The 21590-nt window shown below is 38.9% G+C and overlaps 1 protein-coding gene across 1 annotated transcript; it reads right to left on the reverse strand.

Moving 5' to 3' along the window:
* Window positions 1-383: 383 nt before the first annotated feature.
* On the reverse strand, window positions 384-18846 carry LOC122044091. The gene is made up of 2 exons (XM_042604633.1): window positions 18760-18846; window positions 384-866 (listed from the first exon to the last, which is right to left on the reverse strand). Exons 1-2 carry the CDS (start codon window positions 18844-18846, stop codon window positions 384-386), a joined length of 570 nt encoding a protein of 189 aa, XP_042460567.1.
* Between the last annotated feature and the right edge of the window lie 2744 nt (window positions 18847-21590).

Consider the following 21590-nt stretch of genomic DNA (forward strand, 5'->3'; position numbering starts at 1 on the left):
GTAGGTGTATGTGTCAGATTTTGATGCTTTTGACAAGACAGGCAAGTGTTCACCAACTGGTGAGCATCTTTTTGCAGAGTAGGCCAGCAATACCCGGCCAGCAGCACTTTACGAGCAAGGGTTCGACCTCCTGCATAACTACCACAGCATCCTAAGTGCATCTCTCGCAAGACCTGATCAGCTTCTTCTATGCTTATACATTTGAGTAAAGGTCGAGAGAATGCCCGCTTGTATAGTTGATCCCCTATCATGATGTATGCATGGACCTTTTTCTTGATTAGCCATGCTTGTTCCAGATCTGTGGGTAAGGTACCCTGTTGAAGATAACTAATCATAGGTGCCCGACAGTCAATAATCTTGTCCATGTTGTTTTGCAGATCTATCTAGGCTATTAAGAAGGTCTGGGCTATTGACCTATCCAGCACCCACGTGGTCAAGGAGCTGGCCATCTTCGCTAACTCATCAGCCTTGCCGTTCTCAGATCTGGGGATCTTGCTTATAACGACCTCCTTGAATTCTGACTTCATTTTCTCATAAGCCTCCTGATATATTTGTAACCAGTCGTTGTTGATCCCAAAGTTGCCAGTTACTTGTTGAGTTACTAATTGGAAGTCTGAATAAATGATAACTCGGGCAACCCCTACATGCCGAGCTGCTTGCAGGCCTGCCAATAAAACTTCATATTCTACTTCATTATTAGTGGCTCTGAAGTTTAGCCACATGGCCAGCTGCAAAACATCTTCTTGAGGAGATATCAGAAGAACTCCCACACCGCTCCCATGACGGGTAGCTAATCCATCCACATATACTTTCGAGGTCTCCTCTGAGTCAGGCTGATTAATCTCAGTCAGGAAATCAGCCAAGGCCTGTGCTTTAATAGCGGTTCAAGGTTGGTATGCGGTGTTATATTCTCCCAATTCAGTTGCCCATTTGATGAGTCGGCCTGCAACCTCAACGTTGGTCAGAGCTTTGCCCATTGTACTGTTGGTTAGGACCGTAATAGGATGCGCTAAAAAGTAAGGCCGCAGATGTCAAGCCATAAGCACCAATCCATAAACTAATTTTTTCAGAGCTGTGTATCGAGATTCAGCCCCTTTTAGTAAATGACTGAAAAAATAAACCGGTCTCTGTACATTTGTTAGGATGTATATTAAAAGCCTAGCTTTTGATATATACATTTATTTAGAAATAAGAATCACATTGGTCAAATGTCTACATTTATGATAAATGTAGTTGCTCAATTAATTTATATTGTATATAACATGGTGTGTCGTGTCACACACAGAAGATCATGTTATCAGTTCCTTATAAATTATAAAGTAGCTCACGACCAAGATGGAAAGGAACAAACCATTAGAAGGTCGTAGTGTAATTAGTTAGTAGTTTATCTTAACTATATAATTACACTAGTACACTTAGAGTGTATTGAGTAGGACCATTAGAGGTCGTTTCTTTTATACTGATTTCATAAAGGAACAATGACCTCAGTTATTATGGAAGTGTGTGCTCTTAATCCTAATATAATAACAAGCACATATATTTGATATTTATTTCTTTAATTTATCAATGGGTGAGATTTAGTTCGATAAATTAATAAGCCCGATAAGTTGGGAAATGATATCACTTATAGTGTGTGTTGTTGATTATAGAAGGAAACTGTGTCCTAGTGATCTAGGTTGAGAATGTCCCCAAGAGGAGCTCATAAGGATTGTCATGTTAAACCCTGCAGGTGGACTTACTCCGACATGACGATGAAGTTGAGTGGTACTACTCTTGGAGCTAGATATTAATTAAGTGAGTTGTCAGTAACTTACTTAATTAGTGGACATTTGTTATCTTAAACACAGGGAGATTAACACACTCATAATAAGAAGGAACCTAAAAATGTAATTTGGGATTGGTGCGGTAGTTCAATAATAGTTCTCTAGTGGAATGAATTATTATTGATAAAATTAAGTTGTGTGTTCAGGGCGAACACGGGATGCTTAATTTTATCGGGAGACCAAAACCAATTCCTCCTCTCGGTCCCTATCGTAGCCTCTTAATTATAGAGTACTATACCCACCTATACCCACCTTCTTACCCATCCCATAGGGGCCGACCAAGCTAGCTTGGAGACCAAGCTAGGGCCGGCCAAAGTTTGGTTCATGGGTGCTTCAAGGTGGCCGGCCCTAGCTTGGGTTCAAGCTTGGTGTGGCCGGCCCAAATTAAAATAAAAGGATTTTTATTTTTAAAATTTTTCTTATGTGGATAACATGATTTAAAAGAGAGTTTGAAAATTTAAATCTGTCCTTTTATAAGATTCTACAAAAGATTAAGAGAAGAGCTAAATCTCTTTCCTTATTTGTAGATTAAAAGGTTGATTTTAATTTTGGTAAAAACTTTCCTTTTTAACCATGTTCATGATTTAAAAGAAAGTTTAAAAATTAATAATTCTCTTTTATTAGTTTCTATAAAATATTAAGAAAAGATTTGATATCTTTCCTTATTTGTAGATTGAAAGGAGATTTTAATTTTTAAAATAACTTTCCGGAAATTATCCACATGTTTAAAGAAAGATTTAATTTATAAAATTTTCTTTTATTAACCAATTATGAAGGGATAAAAATTATTGGAGAATTTTTAAAATTTTTCGGAAACAAATTAGGAAGGTTTTAATTCTTGATTGAATTAAATTTCCTTTGTTTAATTGGTGTGGCCGACCATTGTTATGGAGAAGAGAAAATTATTTTTAATTAAATAAATTTTCCTTTTCAATGGCAAAAGAATTAAGGAAGTTTTTATTAAATTTTCCTTAATTGCCAAGACCAAGGATTATAAAAGAGGGGGTAGAGGTGCCTTCATGAGGTGATCTCTATTCTATTTTCTCCCTCTTTTTCTTCCTTGGTGTGGCCGGCCATCCTCTCCTCCTCTCTTCTCTTTGATGGCCGAACCTCATCCTTCTTGTGGAGATTCATATGGTGGCCGGATCAAGTTTAGAGAAGAAGAAGAAGAAGGAGAGAAAGAAAGCTTTGTTTCTAGCATCCCTTGGAGCATGGTGGTGGTGGCCGAACCTCTTCATCCTAGGAGAAGTTTTGATGGCCGAAACTTGCAAGGAAGAAGAAGGTGCTTGGTGGTTCTCATCTCGGAAGATCGTTGCCCACACAACGTCCGAGGTTAGAAGAGGAATACGGTAGAAGATCAAGAGGTCTTTCTAGAAGGTATAACTAGTATCTTTCCTTTCCGCATCATACTAGTTATTTTTGGAAATAATACCAAATACAAGAGGCATACGATTTTAGTGTTTCGAATTTGTTTTCGATGTAGTGTTCTTTTGTTTTTCTTTTCCTTGTGATTTGATTGTTCTTTTCGGTTGACCTAAAGTTATTTTAGGAAATTAAATATTATTTTTCCTTAAAAGGTTTTGTCTAGTCGGTGGTGGTTGCTCCCATATCCAAGAAAGCCATGTGCCTCACCACGTCAGTACTGGGAACCAATTATGGAAATTAATATTTAATGGAATTAATAACTTAGGTGATTTGGATCGAACGTGTTAAGTTTCGCAAGAGATCCAAGTCAAAACCTAAAAGAACAAATAAATTAAACTTTGGATCAAACGTGTTAAGTTCCACAGGCGATCCAAGTTTAATTTAAAAGAACACATGGTAGCTAGGAAAGGTTCAGACCTTTGTACAAAATTTTTGTACAGTGGAACCATTAGGTTTTCCGAGTAGCAACCAACAATTGGTATCAGAGCTAGGGTTTTGCCTCTGTGTATTTGGTATTAGTTTAATTATGCACATGTCATACATAATTTAGGCAGGTTAATAGTAGGATGTGCTAACTTTGTGGATGCAGGATCCAACTATTATGGCTTATAGTTATTATGTGTGTGATTGGACCCTTGGACATGTCAAGGGCATTTTATTGTGTGTGCATGATTGTATTATAAAATACAGCAGGAGCTGTATTTAGTTTTATTAGGATTTTATTTTTGATCTAGTTACATGTACATTCCTTTTATGGAATATAGGATCGATGGATGTAAATTTTATTTTATGTTCGATCTAGTTTACATGTGCATTCTTTCGAGGAATATAGGATCGAAAAATGTAAAATTCTATTTATGTCGCGGATCGAATCTTGCAAGGCGTGGAACCTTTTGAGGACCAGAGGCGCAGCGGAACAAGGAGCAAGATGGATGTGACAACTAGACCCGGTGGCAGTGGCCAAAGATGACAGCAGCTAGGGTTGGTGACACACGATGGACATCAATAGATAAAAGCCATAATAGTTGAAAATTAGTTTTTCTATTTATTGTTTTTTATGCTGTGTTGTGTGTGCTTGTTAGTATGCATGTTAGGTAGACTAGCATAGGCAAAATTCCTCTCTTTAAATAACTAAGTGGGAGAGGGATTTATTTTAAATAAATTCCACGGTCTCCATTACTGGTTTATAAGTGATGCAACAAGCTTGCGCATTGGCTCTGAGTGCCTTCCTCCATATCGGATGAGCTTGTTTGCGGATCACTAGATTAAACTTTCATTTTGGATGACTATAGGAAGTTAATTAAGAGCGTGTGATCTTCCCCATCGGAAGGGGCATAATCTTATTAATGGACTTAGTGTCAAGTAATGGTATACACTTAGGCACGTCTAATAGTATCCTCCCCATCGGAGTCACTGCTATTATTTGTGTGACCGAAGAAAACCAACTATTAATTTGTCAAATAAATAGGTTGACAAGATAATAAAATTAAAAACCCCTCTTACAAATGATTGATTTTGTATACGTCCACACTATCGTGGCATACAAAATTCACGGTGTTTGAGGTAATTTTATTTGTCATAAAGATTTATTGACAAGATAATTAATGGGTAAAACCCTCTTACAAATGTTTAAATTTTGTATACGTCCACACTATCGTGGCATGCAAAATTCACAGTGTTTGAGGTGTTGGTGAATTCAAATAATATTTTTTGAGGAATCAATGTTATTTTAAATTCAAAAATTTTTGACCAAATATTTGATCAAAGACAGATCAATTATTAATTTTATTCGTCATAAAGTAAAGTTGACGAGATAATAAAATTAATGGATAAAATCTCCTCTTTGATTTTGTATACGTCCACACTATCGTGACATACAAAATTCATGGGGATTTTAAGGAATTGATCTTGACCAAATATTTTTGTGTTTCTTAGGATTTAAAATGTTTGTCAATTCCCTAATTGTTATACTATAGAAAAGACTTAGTAGTCCCAATTGTAATGATTAGAAATAGGACTTGGACATTAAGGTAAACTGTCTTCTTAGAACTAAGAACAATTTAGGTGTATTTAATTCATTAGTTGGAACATGTCTAGTGGTGTTATCTACCAGAACCTGGAGTGTAGATACAGATACTATTAATCATGTCTGCAATTCATTACAGGGTTCCAGGAAACCCGACAACTAAATGAAAATAAAAAACACCGTCCACATGGGCACTACTGCAAAAGTAGCAGTTGTTGCAGTGGGAGAGGTTTATTCTCTAATAGGAATAAAATTTGGATCATTAGAAATTATCTTTACATACTAAGTTTAGAAAGAACCTGATTTCAGTTTCTAAACTATTATAGAATAGATATTGTGTCTATTTTGATAACAAAGTTGTTATCAAGAAAAATAGGGAAGTTATCTATTCTGGTATGATGGTTGACAATTTATAATCCAATAACTCCCACGATGCAACAAATGGAAATTAGTAACACATGTTCTAATTTTAAGAGAAAGCAACATTCGGAAATGAACCATTAATATCTTTGACATCTAAGGCTAGGTTATATTAACTTGAGTAGGATTCATTGGTAGCTGATGAACTTTTGGGTTCATTGGTAGTGGAAATCTTTCCAACCTGTGAGTCTTACTTGGAAGGAAAAATAACCAAGAAGCTTTTAAGTCTAAGGGGTTTGGAGCCAAAGATATATAGGAATAGGTTCATTCTGATTTGTGAAGACTTTTGACTATCCAGGCAAGAGGTTGTTTCAAATATTTTGTCTATAGACAACTATTTGAGATACGAATACATTTACTTGATGTGCCACAAGTCTAAGTGCTTTGATTAGTTCAAAGAGTACTAGGCTGATGTGGAGAAACGACAAAGTAAAAGTATCAAGACACTATGGTGAGATCGTAGTGGCAAGTACCTCTTGGGAGAATTTAGGAGTCACTTATCAGAAGTAGGGATTTAATCCCAACTAACTGCACCTGGTACACCCCTACAGAATGGTGTAGTAGAAAGAAGGTATAAGACTCTTATAGAAATAAGTAGATTGATGATGAATTACCAAATTCGTTTTAAGGATATACACTAGAAACAGAAGTGAACATAATACCTTCCAAAGTCAGAACTCTCTACTCATATAGAATTGCTGAATAGGCGTAAGCCTATTTTGAAGCATATTCGGATTCGGGTAGTCCAGCACATATGCTGAAGAGAGACAATGATAAGTTGGACAAGAATTCACTTGTTTGTGAGTTATCCTAGAGAAATGAAAGTAGATTTATAGTCTTAAAAATCAGAAGGTCATTGTTAGTATCAATGACCGATTTTTAGAAAAAATAAACCAAGTGCCTATAAGTAAATTTGTTCTTAAAGAAATAATAAAAGACATGTTTAATCTAGTACCAACTGTACAAGATGAGATACCACAAGGAAACTGCAACACGTATCACAAATGATACACAATTGCAGAAAGTGCCTTGTCGTAGTGGGAGGGTTGTTAGGCAACCTAAAAAGATTCATGTTTTGGGAGAATTTTTGGACTCGATCCCTGGAGGACATGAACCTGATCTCCGGACATATGACGAAGCACTTCAAGATAAAGATGCAGCATCTTGGCAAAGAGTAATGAATAACAGAATTAGAATATATGTATTCTAATAAAATCTGGAAGATTGTAGAACCACCAAGTGGTGTAAAAGCTTTTGGGTGTAAAAGGTCTATAATAGGAAAAGAGGGATAGACAGGAAGGTAGAAACCTTCAAAGCAAGGCTTGATGAAAAAGGAAACTTTTTCACTGGTAGCCATGCTTAAGTCTATCCGGATTCTTTTATCTATTTGGCAAGTGGATGTCAAGACAACATTCCTTAATGGAAGTCTTGAAGAAAGCATCCATATAAAGCAACCAGAAGGGTTCATTGCAAAGGGCTAAGAGCATCTTGTGTGTAAGCTCAATCAGTCTCTGGACTGAGGCAAAGCTTCAAGGTCTTGGAACATCCGGTTTATCAAAGTAATCCAGACCTATGGATTTATTTAGTAACCAGATAAGTCTTGTGTATACAAAAGGTGTGATGGAAACGTGGTGGTATTTCTTGTACTATACGTAGATAACATTTTTGGTAGTTGGAAACAATATCAAAGTGTTGTCAAAAGTAAGGGTATGGTTGTCCAAACAATTCGATATGAAGGACTTGGGAGAATGTATATATTCTTGGGATCAAAGTAATAAGGGATCGCAAGAAAAGAATATTTTACTTATCCCAAGCTTCATATATCGAAAAAAAAAAATCCTTGCTCGTTTTAAGCATGCAAAACTCCAAGAAAGGTTTCTTACCTTTTTAGCATGGAGTAACTTTATCTAAAGAAATGTCTTCGTAGACATCAAAGGAGATAGAGGAAATGAAGGCTGTTCTTTATGCTTCGGCTGTCGGAAGCCTAAAGTATGCTATGCACGAGATCAGAAATCTGTTTTGCCAAGGGCATAGTTAGCAGATATCAAAGTAACCATGGACAAGGACAGTGGACTGCAGTAAAGCATATATAGAAGTACCTTAGAGGCACTAGAGATTATATGCTAGCTTACAAGGCAGTTAATTTGGTCCCTGTGGGTTGCACGGATTTTGACTTCCAGTCGGATATGGACAATAGTAAGTCAACCTCGGGGTTTTGTGTTTACTTTAGGAGGTAAAGTCATAACTATGGAAGAGTGATAAGCATAGGTGTTTTTCTGGACTCCACCATAGAAGCTTAGTATATGGCAAGCCTCTGAGGTAGTCATAAAAGCTGAATGACTCAATAACCTCAAGATAGACTTAGATATGATTTCTGGTTTGCCCAAAGATTATTACAATTTATTGTAATAATAGTGGTGCAGTAGCAAACTCGAAGAAACCATGAGTCTATTGTTGGTGCAATATCCCTCAGGTCAAGGTTGACCTGGGTAACCAAGCTGAGTCTTGGTTTGGGTTTAGATGTTTGACAATAAGATATTGATTGAAGAAGAGTCAAGTAGGTCAAGGTTGACTGGATACTTGACTGGGAAGTCCTAACTGGGATGTTAGGCAAAATGAAAGTCCTGGTGAGTGAAGCCAGGCAGAAGAAAAGTCCTGGTGAGTGAAGCCAGGCAGAAGGAAGTCCTAGTGAGTGAAGCTAGGCAGATGGAAATCCTGGTGAGTGAAGCCAGGTGAAAGTCCTAGTGAGTGAAGCTAGGCAGATGGAAATCCTGGTGAGTGAAGCCAGGTGAAAGTCCTAGTGAGTGAAGCTAGGCAGATGGAAATCCTGGTGAGTGAAGCCAGGTGAAAGTCCTAGTGAGTGAAGCTAGGCAGATGGAAAGTCCTAGTGAGTGAAGCTAGGCAGATGGAAATCCTGGTGAGTGAAGCCAGGTGAAAGTCCTAGTGAGTGAAGCCGGGCAAGGAAAATCCAGGTGATCAAGCTAGGATGACAGTCCTGGTGGTGGAAGTCCAAGTAGGTCAAAGGATTGATTGGATACTTGGCATGAAAGAAAAGTCCAAGTAGGTCAAAGGGATTGACCGGATACTTGGCATGAGAGAAAAGTCCAAGTGGGTCAAAGGGATTGACCGGACACTTGGTAAGGAGTCCTAGCAGGTCAAGGGTGACTAGATGCTATGCATGACATACCAACAGGTCAAGGTTGACCGAATGTTGGTTAGGGGATGTTTGGACTTGGTTTTGGACAAAACCAAGGAGCTGGATCGATCCGTGGATCGATCGGCTCATGAATCGATCGGTGGATCGATTGGGCGATCCGTGGATCAATCCATGTCCCAATCGATTGGGATGCGGCTGCTTCGCGCGATAAGCGCTGGATCGATCCGTGGATCGATCCAGGCGCGTTTCCAGAGCACAGAGGCACTCTGGATTGATCCGTGGATCGATCCAAAGCCTCCCCGATCGATTGGGAACATTCGAATCGATCGGGATCCGACCGTTGGCGTCGTTTATAGCTGCAGGCGTTCGATGGCTGCGGTAAGAACTTCACCGATTCACTCCAGATTACTCGCCAGCTCCTCCACAGCGCTCTCAAAGATCAGGTCGCCAGTTCTTGAAGAATCTTGGAAGCTTTCCAAGTCAAGAGGCGGATCAAAGGCAAGAAGAGAAGCTAGGGTTAGGGTTTATACTCATTGTAAGCTTGTATTTCTTGTATCCTTTCCCTCTCTTCTTGTACTGAGAGTCTTGTAGGGCTTCTCCGCCCTCGGTAGTTACCGAAAAGGAGTGTTTTCATAGTGGAGGGTGCGTGCGTGGTGTGGATCCTTGGACTAGTCACCTCTTGTGAGGTGGATACCAAGTAAACCAACCGTGTTAGCGTTGTTGCATTTGTTTCTGTATTTTCCGCTGCATATTCTTGAAGAAACAAGCAACGCCAAGCAACGCCGAGCACCGAGAGAACGCGACGAGCTATTCACCCCCCCTCTAGCTACTTTTGGTCCTAACAAGTGGTATCAGAGCAAGGCCGCTCTTCACCGGAATCATCGCCGGAAGGGTCAAGCATAACAAGAAAAGCTAGAGGGTGAAGAAGTTGAAGCAAATTCTTCAAGTTCAAGACTTTATCAAGCTCAACTTCAAGATGCAATTCCAAGATGGACTTGGATTTGACACAAGGGTGGCTCCACCATATTCATCTACAAGCTTCGATTCTTGGAAATCAAGAATCAAAAATTATCTTATGATGGAGATAGAGCAATGGTTTGCTCTCATGGAAGGTTTTGAAGCTCCAACAAACTCCAAGGGCAAGCTTCTAAAGAAAAGCAGATGGAGCTCAGAGCAAATTCAAAGGGGCGAGGCAAATGACAAAGTGACCAAGCTTCTGGTCAACTTATTGCCTAGCCACATCTTGGCTCGAGTTGGAGAATTCGAAGATGCCAAGGAGCTTTGGAGCAAATTGGCCAAGCTTCATGAAGAGATCCCCTCCACTGTACAAGATCATGAAGAATCCAAAGAGGGTGACTCTTTGGAGCAAGACCAAGAGGAGGACCCCGAGGTTGAGAGATACTCAACCTCCGAAGAAGAGGAAATCCAAGAAGCTTCATCCTCAAGGGAATGCACCGAAGGGAACAAGGAGGGAGCATACTCCTTGTTTCACATTCAAAATGATGAAGTCTCCACCTCTAGGATTGAGGGGGAGCAATTCTTGGTGACGCCGGATCAAGAAGAAGGAGAAGCTTCTACATCCGGGTCAAGTGAAGAAGAAGAAGATTGTGCCACCTCCGAAATTCAAGAAATATCAAATGGAGGAGCAAGTGCCATCCCTATACAAGAAGGTATAAATGTTTCAATTAATAATAAAAATCATATAATATGTTTTGAGTGTAGGAAACATGGGCACTACAAGAGCAAGTGCCCTAAATTGGCCAAGAAGAAGGGCCAAGTGGCACAAAAGGGCAAGGCGAAGCCCATGGAGATCATTCCCAACACAAAGAAGAGCAAGGAGCATATTATATGCTTCTCTTGCAATCAAAAGGGGCATTACCGAAGTCAATGCCCCAAGGGGAAGAAGGTGGTCAAGGCTCAAGGAGGCACTAGGCAAGGGGGAGCCTCCAAGGTAAAGAAGAAGGTAACATTTATTGAGCCTACCCCTTTACATTATGGTAAAAAGCATGATAGTTCTAACTTTTATCATTTTAATGCGATTTACCATAAGAATAGGAAGCATGAGGGCTTTAAGGAAAAGCATGTGGCCCTACATGCCAAAACTACTATCCCTAAGGCTAGGAATGTAGGTAAAAACCTAGGCGATAACTCTAAGGATGTAAGATACAAGCCTAGAAACAAAAATGCTCATGGATCAAATGAAAAACCAAAAACTAAGGACTTAGTGATAGAAAATCAAGTCTTGAGATCAAGGCTTGATAAAATTGAAAAGACCCTAAAAAGGATGGAAAATATCCTATTAGGGCAAAATGAGCATAACCTAGGTTTAGGGGTACAAAAGCCATCCAATGGCCATAGAGGTTTGGGATACAAACCAAAGGCTAAGAAGGATGTGCCCTCTTACCATAGAGTTCCATATAGTTATGGAACAAACCCTAGGTCTAGTGGTCAAGCCAAAAATACTAGGGAAGTCATCCCTAAGAGTATTTTTGCAATAAATGTGACTAAGACTTCTAAGAAGTCTAAGAAAGTCACAAACAAGGTCACAAGGGAGGTTATCCCTAGAGTTGACCTAGAAAATGTGACCAAGGCTTCTAAGAGGCCCAACAAGGTCACTAGGAAGGTATCTAGGGAAGTTATCCCTAGTGAGTACCTAGAGCATCCAAGGAGCACCAATAGGTGTTGGGTTCCTAGGAGCATCTTCTCTACTCCATAGATGGGTTAGAGAGTGTCAACTCCGATTAGAAGGGTAGTTAACCCAACTTTGAGGAAATTGACACTCAAGGAGCATTTTCAAGGTTTTTGTTAACCTTTGAAAATAAAATGGAATTATTGATTACTCCTTGAAAGAGTAAAATGTGCCTAATGGTGGAAGAATTGATTTTAATTTTAAATGGCACATATTGGAAAATTAATAAGAACTATCAAGTTGGGTTTTTGGTATGTTCTTAGGCAATTTAAGGCAATCCGGGCCTTAAATTTAAAAGTGCTACTCTTGAGGAAAAATGGAATATGCCAACATTTGAGGACATGTTTATTTTAATTGGCATAAATTAATCAAGGGAATAAGAAATGCAAACTTAGGCTTTGGCATTTTCTTGAAGCACTTTAGGGCAATCTAGGTTTAAGGTGTAAGTTTAGCTAAGACTTTAAGGATACTTAGATAGTTAATCTAGGTATATTTTATTTATGCTAAATCTTGCCATGATTGTTTGCCCATAATATGCCATGACATCATATTTTATCTTATTTGGATTTTGCATTCATGACTTATCATGAAAAATACAAAAATACCATGTCATGCCATACATACATCATGTAGTTATAGAAATCTCTCTTTTGAAAGCTATTTTATTTTGATGTATGCCATAACATAATCATGCATTAAGTTTAAGTCCTTGTAATTAAGGACGAATGGCATTTAACGACACTTATTGACAAGTGACATCCTAGGTGGATGTCTAACATTTCTAAAATGCCTAGATAGATATGCATGATCCCTAGAATAGGGCAAAACCAAATTTTACATCTCACAAAGACCTCTAAGGTGACTTGTATGTGTTTTAGTGCATATTATATACAAGTGAGATGTTAGGATGATGAACAAAGCTCAAGATGTTGATTTAGTGCATTCCTTTGAGTTTTAAATTCATCAAAACACATAGTTATGTGTTTTCCCATCATTGGGAAAGCTAATGTACAAGTCATGTGCATTATGCCCAAGGAACATGATGGGATATTGGTTTTGAAAATGTTTTTAAAATGTTTTTGGAAAACCTTGGTGAAGGCTATCTTTTGATAGTAATCACCATTGAATAGTTAGACACAAACTTGAAGAAAACACTAAAGTTTTTGTAAGTTTTCAAGTTTGTGTCAATCTTTGAAAATATGATGTATTTTCATAGAAAACTATTTTTCCATGATTAAGTATGCCCTAAATAATGTCTACACGAAATTTCATAATTTTTGGATTTTTGTAGAATTTTCTAGGGGTTTCTGAAGTTGACTGAAATGGAATTTCAGCAACTATCAGAGCTCCGATCGATCCATGGATCGATTGGAGTTCCATGAATCGATCCATGGATCGATTCAAACGGCAATTTCCGCGAGCAGAAGCTCGCTGGATCGATCAGCCGATCGATCCAGGGAGTCTGAATCGATCCGTGGATCGATTCAGAAAGGTTCAATCGATTGGAACCCAACTCCAATCGATCCAAGTTGCTGATTTTGGCTGGGAAGGCCTGATTTCAGCATCTTTGAACCTCTTTGAGTCTAGGTAACCATTCCAAACCCCTTAAATACATTTGTATACATACAAAGGGTGTTTTCATGTTGAAAACAAGGATGGATTGGTTAACGAAGACTAAGTAGAAGTTTAGGTTGAGGTTGTTTCAAATTTTGAATATTTGACCCTCAAAACTTCCAAATTTGGGTTTCCTAATGTTTTAGGGATACCAAGTCATTGTTGGTGCAATGACAGAAGTTACCACCATGTCTTTAGGGGGAGGGACTCTTTAAAGACATGAAAATTATTTTTCATGAACCTTGGAAGGTGGTTAACCTTCTATTGTGGACTTGCTCAAGGTTGAGCATTTAAACTTGAAATGGGAAAAATGGGGAGTGGATATCCTCATTATTTCAAGTGGACACTCGAGTGGTAGATAATGCTCAAGGTTGGGTAGTTGTCTACATTGAGGGAGAAGTTAAGGATAAATGAAGGGTATGAGACCTTCATTATCGTGTTGATCACAACGAGTGATGTTGTGAACAACGATGAGCAACTCTTCAGGGGGAGAGTCTTCAACAAATGGATTTGTTGAAGTGTGCCCAGAATTGGAGCATAGGTTGATGTGTGTCCAACGATGGGTTGATGTGTGCCAATAGGGGGAGAATGTATGGTTAAGCTTAGTCCTTCATTACCTATGGGAAGGTCATAGGGGGAGAATGAAAGGACTCATGAAAGGGAGTAAGTTAGGCTTTCATTACCTAGAGGGAGTTTGCCCTCTTAGGGGGAGAATGAAGAGCTTAATTTATGCTTTCATTACCTAGTGGCATGAAGAAGGAGGCTATGGGATTAGCCTAACTTACATATGGGATTGTAAGTGTTATTGTGGTATTGTCAAACATCAAAAGGGGGAGATTGTTGGTGCAATATCCTCAGGTCAAGGTTGACACAGGTAACCAAGCCGAGTCTTGGTTTGGGTTTAGATGTTTGACAATAAGATATTGATTGAAGAAGAGTCAAGTAGGTCAAGGTTGACTGGATACTTGATCGGAAGTCCTAACTGGGATGTTAGGCAAAATGAAAGTCCTGGTGAGTGAAGCCAGGTAAGAAAAGTCCCGGTGAGTGAAGCCGGTGAAGGAAGTCCTAGTGAGTGAAGCTAGGCGGATGGAAATCTGGTGAGTGAAGCCGGTGAAAGTCCTAGTGAGTGAAGCTAGGCGGATGGAAATCGGTGAGTGAAGCCGGTGAAAGTCCTAGTGAGTGAAGCTAGGCGGATGGAAAACCCCAGTGAGTGAAGCGGTGAAAGTCCTAGTGAGTGAAGCTAGGCGGATGAAAGTCCTAGTGGTGAAGCTAGGCGGATGAAAACTCTAGTGAGTGAAGCTAGGTGAAAGTCCCGTGAGTGAAGCCGGGCAGGAAAATCCGGATGGATCAAGGATGATCGGACATCCGGTGTGGAAGTCCAAGTAGGTCAAAGGATTGACTGGATACTTGGCATGAAAGAAAAGTCCAAGTAGGTCAAAGGGATTGACCGGATACTTGGCACAGAGAAAGTCCAAGTGGGTCAAAGGGATTGACCGGACACTTGGTAAGGGAGTCCTAGCAGGTCAAGGGAGTGACTAGATGCTAGGCATGACATACCAACAGTCAAGGTTGACCGAATGTTGGTTAGGGATGTTTGGGACTTGGTTTTGGACAAAATCCTCGGATCGATCCGTGGATCGATCTGTGGATCGATCGATGGATCGATCCGGCCATTCGCAGCTCGGATCGATCCGTGGATCGATTCAGATGTCCCAATCGATCGGTGGATCGATTGGGACGCTGTTGCAGTAGCGAGCTGGATCGATCCGTGGATCGATCCAGCGCGCTTCGAGCACGAGCACTCGGATCGATCCGTGGATCGATCAAAGCCTCCCCGATCGATTGGGAACATTCGAATCGATCGGGATCCGACCGTTGGCGTCGTTTATAGCTGCAGGCGTTCGATGGCTGCGGTAAGAACTTCACCAATTCACTCCAGATTACTCGCCAGCTCCTCCACAGCGCTCTCAAAGATCAGGTCGCCAGTTCTTGAAGAATCTTGGAAGCTTTCCAAGTCAAGAGGCGGATCAAAGGCAAGAAGAGAAGCTAGGGTTAGGGTTTATACTCATTGTAAGCTTGTATTTCTTGTATCCTTTCCCTCTCTTCTTGTACTGAGAGTCTTGTAGGGCTTCTCCGCCCTCGGTAGTTACCGAAAAGGAGTGTTTTCATAGTGGAGGGTGCGTGCGTGGTGTGGATCCTTGGACTAGTCACCTCTTGTGAGGTGGATACCAAGTAAACCAACCGTGTTAGCGTTGTTGCATTTGTTTCTGTATTTTCCGCTGCATATTCTTGAAGAAACAAGCAACGCCAAGCAACGCCGAGCACCGAGAGAATGCGACGAGCTATTCACCCCCCCTCTAGCTACTTTTGGTCCTAACATCTATAAGGCAAGTAAACATAATAGAGCGCAAGTACCACCCAATACGAGAAATCGTATAAACGAGGAGAAGTTGTTGCAGCCTAGATTGGATCAGATGATGACCTATAGATCTTTTCACTAAGTTCCTTAAGGCGAGAGCTTTTGATGGGCATGTTGAAGGGTTGGGAATCAGATGTATGGCAACAGATATGGCAGCTTAGTCTTTTAGTATAAGTGGGAGATTGTTAGGATGTATACTAAAAGCCTAGCTTTTGGTATAAACATTTATTTAGAAATAAGAATCACATTGGTCAAATGTCTACATTTATGATAAATGCAGTTGCTCAATTAATTTATATTGTAGATAACATGGTGTGTGGTGTCACACACAGAAGATCATGTTATCAGTTCCTTATAAATTATAAACAGTAGCTCACGATCAAGATGGAAAGGAACAAACCATTGGAAGGTCGTAGTGTAATTAGGTAGTAGTTTATCTTAACTATATAATTACACTAGTACACTTAGAGTGTATTGAGTAGGACCATTAGAGGTCGTTTCTTTTATACTGACTTCATAAAGGAACAATGACCTCAGTTATTATGGAAGTGTGTGCTCTTAATCCTAATATAATAACAAGCACATATATTTGATATTTATTTCTTTAATTTATCAATGGGTGAGATTTAGTTCGATAAATTAATAAGTCCGATAAGTTGGGAAATGATATCACTTATAGTGTGTGTTGTTGATTATAGAAGGAAACTGTGTCCTAGTGATCTAGGTTGAGAATGTCCCCAAGAGGAGCTCATAAGGATTGTCATGTTAAACCCTGCAGTTGGACTTAGTCCGACATGACGATGAAGTTGAGTGGTACTACTCTTGGAGCTAGATATTAATTAAGTGAGGTGTCAGTAACTTACTTAATTAGTGGACATTTGTTATCTTAAACACAGGGAGATTAACACACTCATAATAAGAAGGAGCCCAAAAATGTAATTTGGGATTGGTGCGGTAGTTCAATAATAGTTCTATAGTGGAATGAATTATTATTGATAAAATTAAGTTGTGTGTTCGGGGCGAACACGGGATGCTTAATTTTATCGGGAGACCAAAACCAATTCCTCCTCTCGGTCCCTATCGTAGCCTCTTAATTATAGAGTACTATACCCACCTATACCCACCTTCTTACCCATCGCATAGGGGCCGACCAAGCTAGCTTGGAGACCAAGCTAGGGCCGGCCAAAGTTTGGTTCATGGGTGCTTCAAGGTGGTCGGCCCTAGCTTGGGTTCAAGCTTGGTGTGGCCGGCCCAAATTAAAATAAAAGGATTTTTATTTTTAAAATTTTTCTTATGTGGATAACATGATTTAAAAGAGAGTTTGAAAATTTAAATCTTTCCTTTTATAAGATTCTACAAAAGATTAAGAGAAGAGCTAAATCTCTTTCCTTATTTGTAGATTAAAAGGTTGATTTTAATTTTGGTAAAAACTTTCCTTTTAACCATGTTCATGATTTAAAAGAAAGTTTAAAAATTAATAATTCTCTTTTATTAGTTTCTACAAAAGATTAAGAAAAGATTTGATATCTTTCATTATTTGTAGATTGAAAGGAGATTTTAATTTTTAAAATAACTTTCCAGAAATTATCCACATGTTTAAAGAAAGATTTAATTTATAAAATTTTCTTTTATTAACCAATCATGAAGGGATAAAAATTATTGGAGAATTTTTAAAATTTTTCGGAAACAAATTAGGAAGGTTTTAATTCTTGATTGAATTAAATTTCCTTTGTTTATTTGGTGTGGCCGGCCATTGTTATGGAGAAGAGAAAATTATTTTTAATTAAATAAATTTTCCTTTTTAATGGCAAAAGAATTAAGGAAGTTTTTATTAAATTTTCCTTAATTGCCAAGACCAAGGATTATAAAAGAGGGGGTAGAGGTGCCTTCATGAGGTGATCTCTATTCTATTTTCTCCCTCTTTTTCTTCCTTGGTGTGGCCGACCATCCTCTCCTCCTCTCTTCTCTTTGATGGCCGAACCTCATCCTTCTTGTGGAGATTCATATGGTGGCCGGATCAAGTTTAGAGAAGAAGAAGAAGAAGGAGAGAAAGAAAGCTTTGTTTCTAGCATCCCTTGGAGCATGGTGGTGGTGGCCGAACCTCTTCATCCTAGGAGAAGTTTTGATGGCCGAAACTTGCAAGGAAGAAGAAGGTGCTTGGTGGTTCTCATCTCGGAAGATCGTTGCCCACTCAACGTCTGAGGTTAGAAGAGGAATACGGTAGAAGATCAAGAGGTCTTTCTAGAAAGTATAACTAGTATTTTTCCTTTCCGCATCATACTAGTTATTTTTGGAAATAATACCAAATACAAGAGGCATACGATTTTAGTGTTTCGAATTTTTTTTCGATGTAGTGTTCTTTTGTTTTTCTTTACCTTGTGATTTGATTGTTCTTTTCGATTGACCTAAAGTTATTTTAGGAAATTAAATATTATTTTCCTTAAAAGGTTTTGTCTAGTCGGTGGTGGTTGCTCCCATATCCAAGAAGGCCATGTGCCTCGCCACGTCAGTACTGGAAACCAAATATGGAAATTAATATTTAATGGAATTAATAACTTAGGTGATTTGGATCGAACGTGTTAAGTTCCGCAGGAGATCCAAGTCAAAACCTTAAAGAACAAATAAATTAAAGTTTGGATCAAACGTGTTAAGTTCCGCAGGCGATCCAAGTTTAATTTAAAAGAACACATGGTAGCTAGGAAAAGGTTCAGACCTTTGTACAAAATTTTTGTACAGTGGAACCATTAGGTTTTCTGAGTAGCAAACAACAATTGCTCTGATACCAATTGTTGGTTGTTACTCGGAAAACCTAGAGGTTCCACTGTACAAAAATTTTAACAAGATCGCATGGCTTGATCCAAAACAATCTATTCGTTCTTTTAGGTTTTGACTTGAGTCTCCTGGAACTTAACACGTTCGATCGAAATCACCTGTCATTAATTCCACATTTCCATAATTGGTTCCCGACGCGCGTGGCGCACGACCTTCTTGAATACGGAGCACCATCGACCAGACAAAACCTTTTGGAAAGCTAATATTTAATTTCCTAAAATAACTTTGGTTAACCAAAAGAACAATCAAATCACAAGAAAATAAAACAAAGAACACAACATCAAAACATATTGAAATACAGAGTGGCCTCTGTATTTGTATTCAAAATGATGATCAAAATTACCCTTTGAAAACCTCTTGATCTTCATCATTCTCTCTGTGAGCACGATCTTCGAGACCAACCTTCTTCTCCTCAGGTTGGCCAGCACAAAGCTTCACCATGCAAGCCTCCTTCTTCTTCTTCTTCTCCAAGTAGTATCCAGCCACAACAAGAAGGAAGAGAAAGAGAGAGGATGGCCGGCCACACCAAGGAATAAGAGAGGGAGAGAAATAATAGAAGTTGTACCTCATGAAGGCACCCCTACCCCTTCTTTTATATTCCTTGACTTTGTCAAATAAGGAAATTTATTTATAATAAAATTTCCTTAACTTTATTTGACAATAATTAATTAATAAAAAATAAATAAAATTTCCTAATTAATTGAATTGTGGCCGGCCACCTCATGGAGAACAAATAAGCCAATTTTTAATCAACAATTAAAACTTCCTTATTTGTCTTTGGAAATTTTAAAAAAATAAAATTTCCCTTTAAAATCCCTTCATGGTTGATAAAAAGAAATTTCTATAATTTTAATTTTCAATCATGTGAATAATTTTTAAAGAGAAAAAATAAGGAAAAAATTTTATTCACATGATTCTATAATTTTAAAAATTATTCACATGATTGAAAATTAAAATTATAGAAATTTCTTTTTATCAACCATGAAGGGATTTTAAAGGAAAATTTTATTTTTTTAAAATTTCCAAGACAAATAAGGAAGTTTTAATTGTTGATTAAAAATTGGCTTATTTGTTCTCCATGAGGTGGCCGGCCACAATTCAATTAATTAGGAAATTTTATTTATTTTTTCTTAATTAATTATTGTCAAATAAAGTTAAGGAAATTTTATTATAAATAAATTTCCTTATTTGACAAAGCCAAGGAATATAAAAGAAGGGGTAGGGGTGCCTTCATGAGGTACAACTTCTATTATTTCTTTCCCTCTCTTATTCCTTGGTGTGGTCGGCCATCCTCTCTTTTCCTCTTCCTCTTTGTGGTGGCCGAACCTCTCTCTCTTCCTTTGGAGCTTTTGTGGTGGCCGGATACTACTTGGAGAAGAAGAAGAAGAAGGAGAGAAAGCTTGCATCCCTTGGAGCTTGGTTGGTATTTTTCTTTCATCCTTGGTGAAGCTTTCTTTGTGTTGGCCGAACCTAGCTAGGAGGAGAAGAAGGTTCATTGGTGGTTTCTCATCTCGGAAGATCGTTGCCCACACAACGTTCAAGGTTAAAAGAGGAATACGGTAGAAGATCAAGAGGTTTTTCTAAAAGGTATAACTAGTAATTTTACTTTCCGCATCATACTAGTTATTTTTGGAAATAATACCAAATACAAGAGGCTTACGATTCTAGTATTTCGAATATATTTTTCGATGTTGTGTTCTTTTGTTTTATTTTTCCTTGTGATTTGATTGTTCCTTTCGGTTAACCTAAAGTTATTTTAGGAAATTAAATATTAGCTTTCCATAAAAGGTTTTGTCTAGTCGGTGGTGGTTGCTCCCATATCCAAGAAGGCCATGTGCCTCGCCACGTCAGTACTGGGAACCAATTATGGAAATTAATATTTAATGGAATTAATAACTTAAGGTGATTTGGATCGAACGTGTTAAGTTCCGCAGGAGATCCAAGTCTAAACCTAAAAGAACAAATAGATTAAGTTTTGGATCAAACGTGTTAAGTTCCGCAGGCAATCCAAAATTTAATTTAAAAGAACACATGGTAGCTAGGAAAAGGTTCAGACCTTTGTACAAATTTTTTGTACAGTGGAACCTTTAGGTTTTCCGAGTAGCAACCAACATGTAGTTCGTTCACCTAATCTCCTCCAGCATGATCTAGTTTGACTTTAAGCCCTCGTACAATTTCTCGATTGATTACCTCGGTCTGCCCATTGCTTTGAGGATAAGCCACAGAGGTGAAGGCCTGTATGATGTCAAACCCTGAACACCAGGCCTGGATCCTCCGACCCTGAAACTGCCTCCCATTATCGGATACCAACTTGTGGGGTATACCAAATCTACATAGAATGTTTCTCCATAAAAATTGAATAACTGCTCCTTTGGTAATCCTGGCCAGAGCTTCCGCTTCCATCCACTTAGAGAAGTAGTCTACAGCTACTAGCAGGAATCTCCTTTGGCCGGATACCATAGGGAAAGGTCCTACAATATCTATACCCCACTGATCAAAGGGGCAAGAAACCATAGACGTCTTTAACACCGAGGTAGGTGTATGTGTCAGATTTTGATGCTTTTGACAAGATAGGCAAGTGTTCACCAACTGGTGAGCATCTTTTTGCAGAGTAGGCCAGAAATACCCGGCCAGCAGCACTTTACGAGCAAGGGTTCGACCTCCTGCATGACTACCACAGCATCCTAAGTGCATCTCTCACAAGACCTGATCAACTTCTTCTATGCTTATACATTTGAGTAAAGGTCGAGAGAATGCCTGCTTGTATAGTTGATCCCCTATCATGATGTATGCATGGACCTTTTTCTTGATTAGCCATGCTTGTTCCAGATCTGTGGGTAAGGTACCCTGTTGAAGATAACTAATCATAGGTGCCCGCCAGTCAATAATCTCGTCCATGTTATTTTGCAGATCTATCTGGGCTATTAAGAAGGTCTGGGCTGTTGACCTATCCAGCACCCACGTGGTCAAGGAGCTGCCATCTTCGCTAACTCATCAGCCTTGCCGTTCTCAGATCTGGGGATCTTGCTTATAACGACCTCCTTGAATTCTGACTTCATTTTCTTATAAGCCTCCTGATATATTTGTAACCTGTCGTTGTTGATCCCAAAGTTGCCAGCTACTTGTTGAGTTACTAATTGGAAGTCTGAATAAATGATAACTCGGGCAACCCCTACATGCCGAGC

Source organism: Zingiber officinale, chromosome 2A (assembly GCF_018446385.1).
Source record: "Zingiber officinale cultivar Zhangliang chromosome 2A, Zo_v1.1, whole genome shotgun sequence".
In the NCBI taxonomy this organism is placed as follows: domain Eukaryota; kingdom Viridiplantae; phylum Streptophyta; class Magnoliopsida; order Zingiberales; family Zingiberaceae; genus Zingiber; species Zingiber officinale.

What these genes read in the sequence shown, in the direction of transcription:
- LOC122044091 (XM_042604633.1), bottom strand. Translation starts at nt 18,846, where the DNA reads ATGGTGAAGCTTTGTGCTGGCCAACCTGAGGAGAAGAAGGTTGGTCTC. An exon ending in AGAATGATGAAGATCAAGAG is followed by an intron (nt 867 to 18,759) that starts GTTTTCAAAGGG and finishes ATTAAAGCACAG; the next exon opens with GCCTTGGCTGATTTCCTGAC.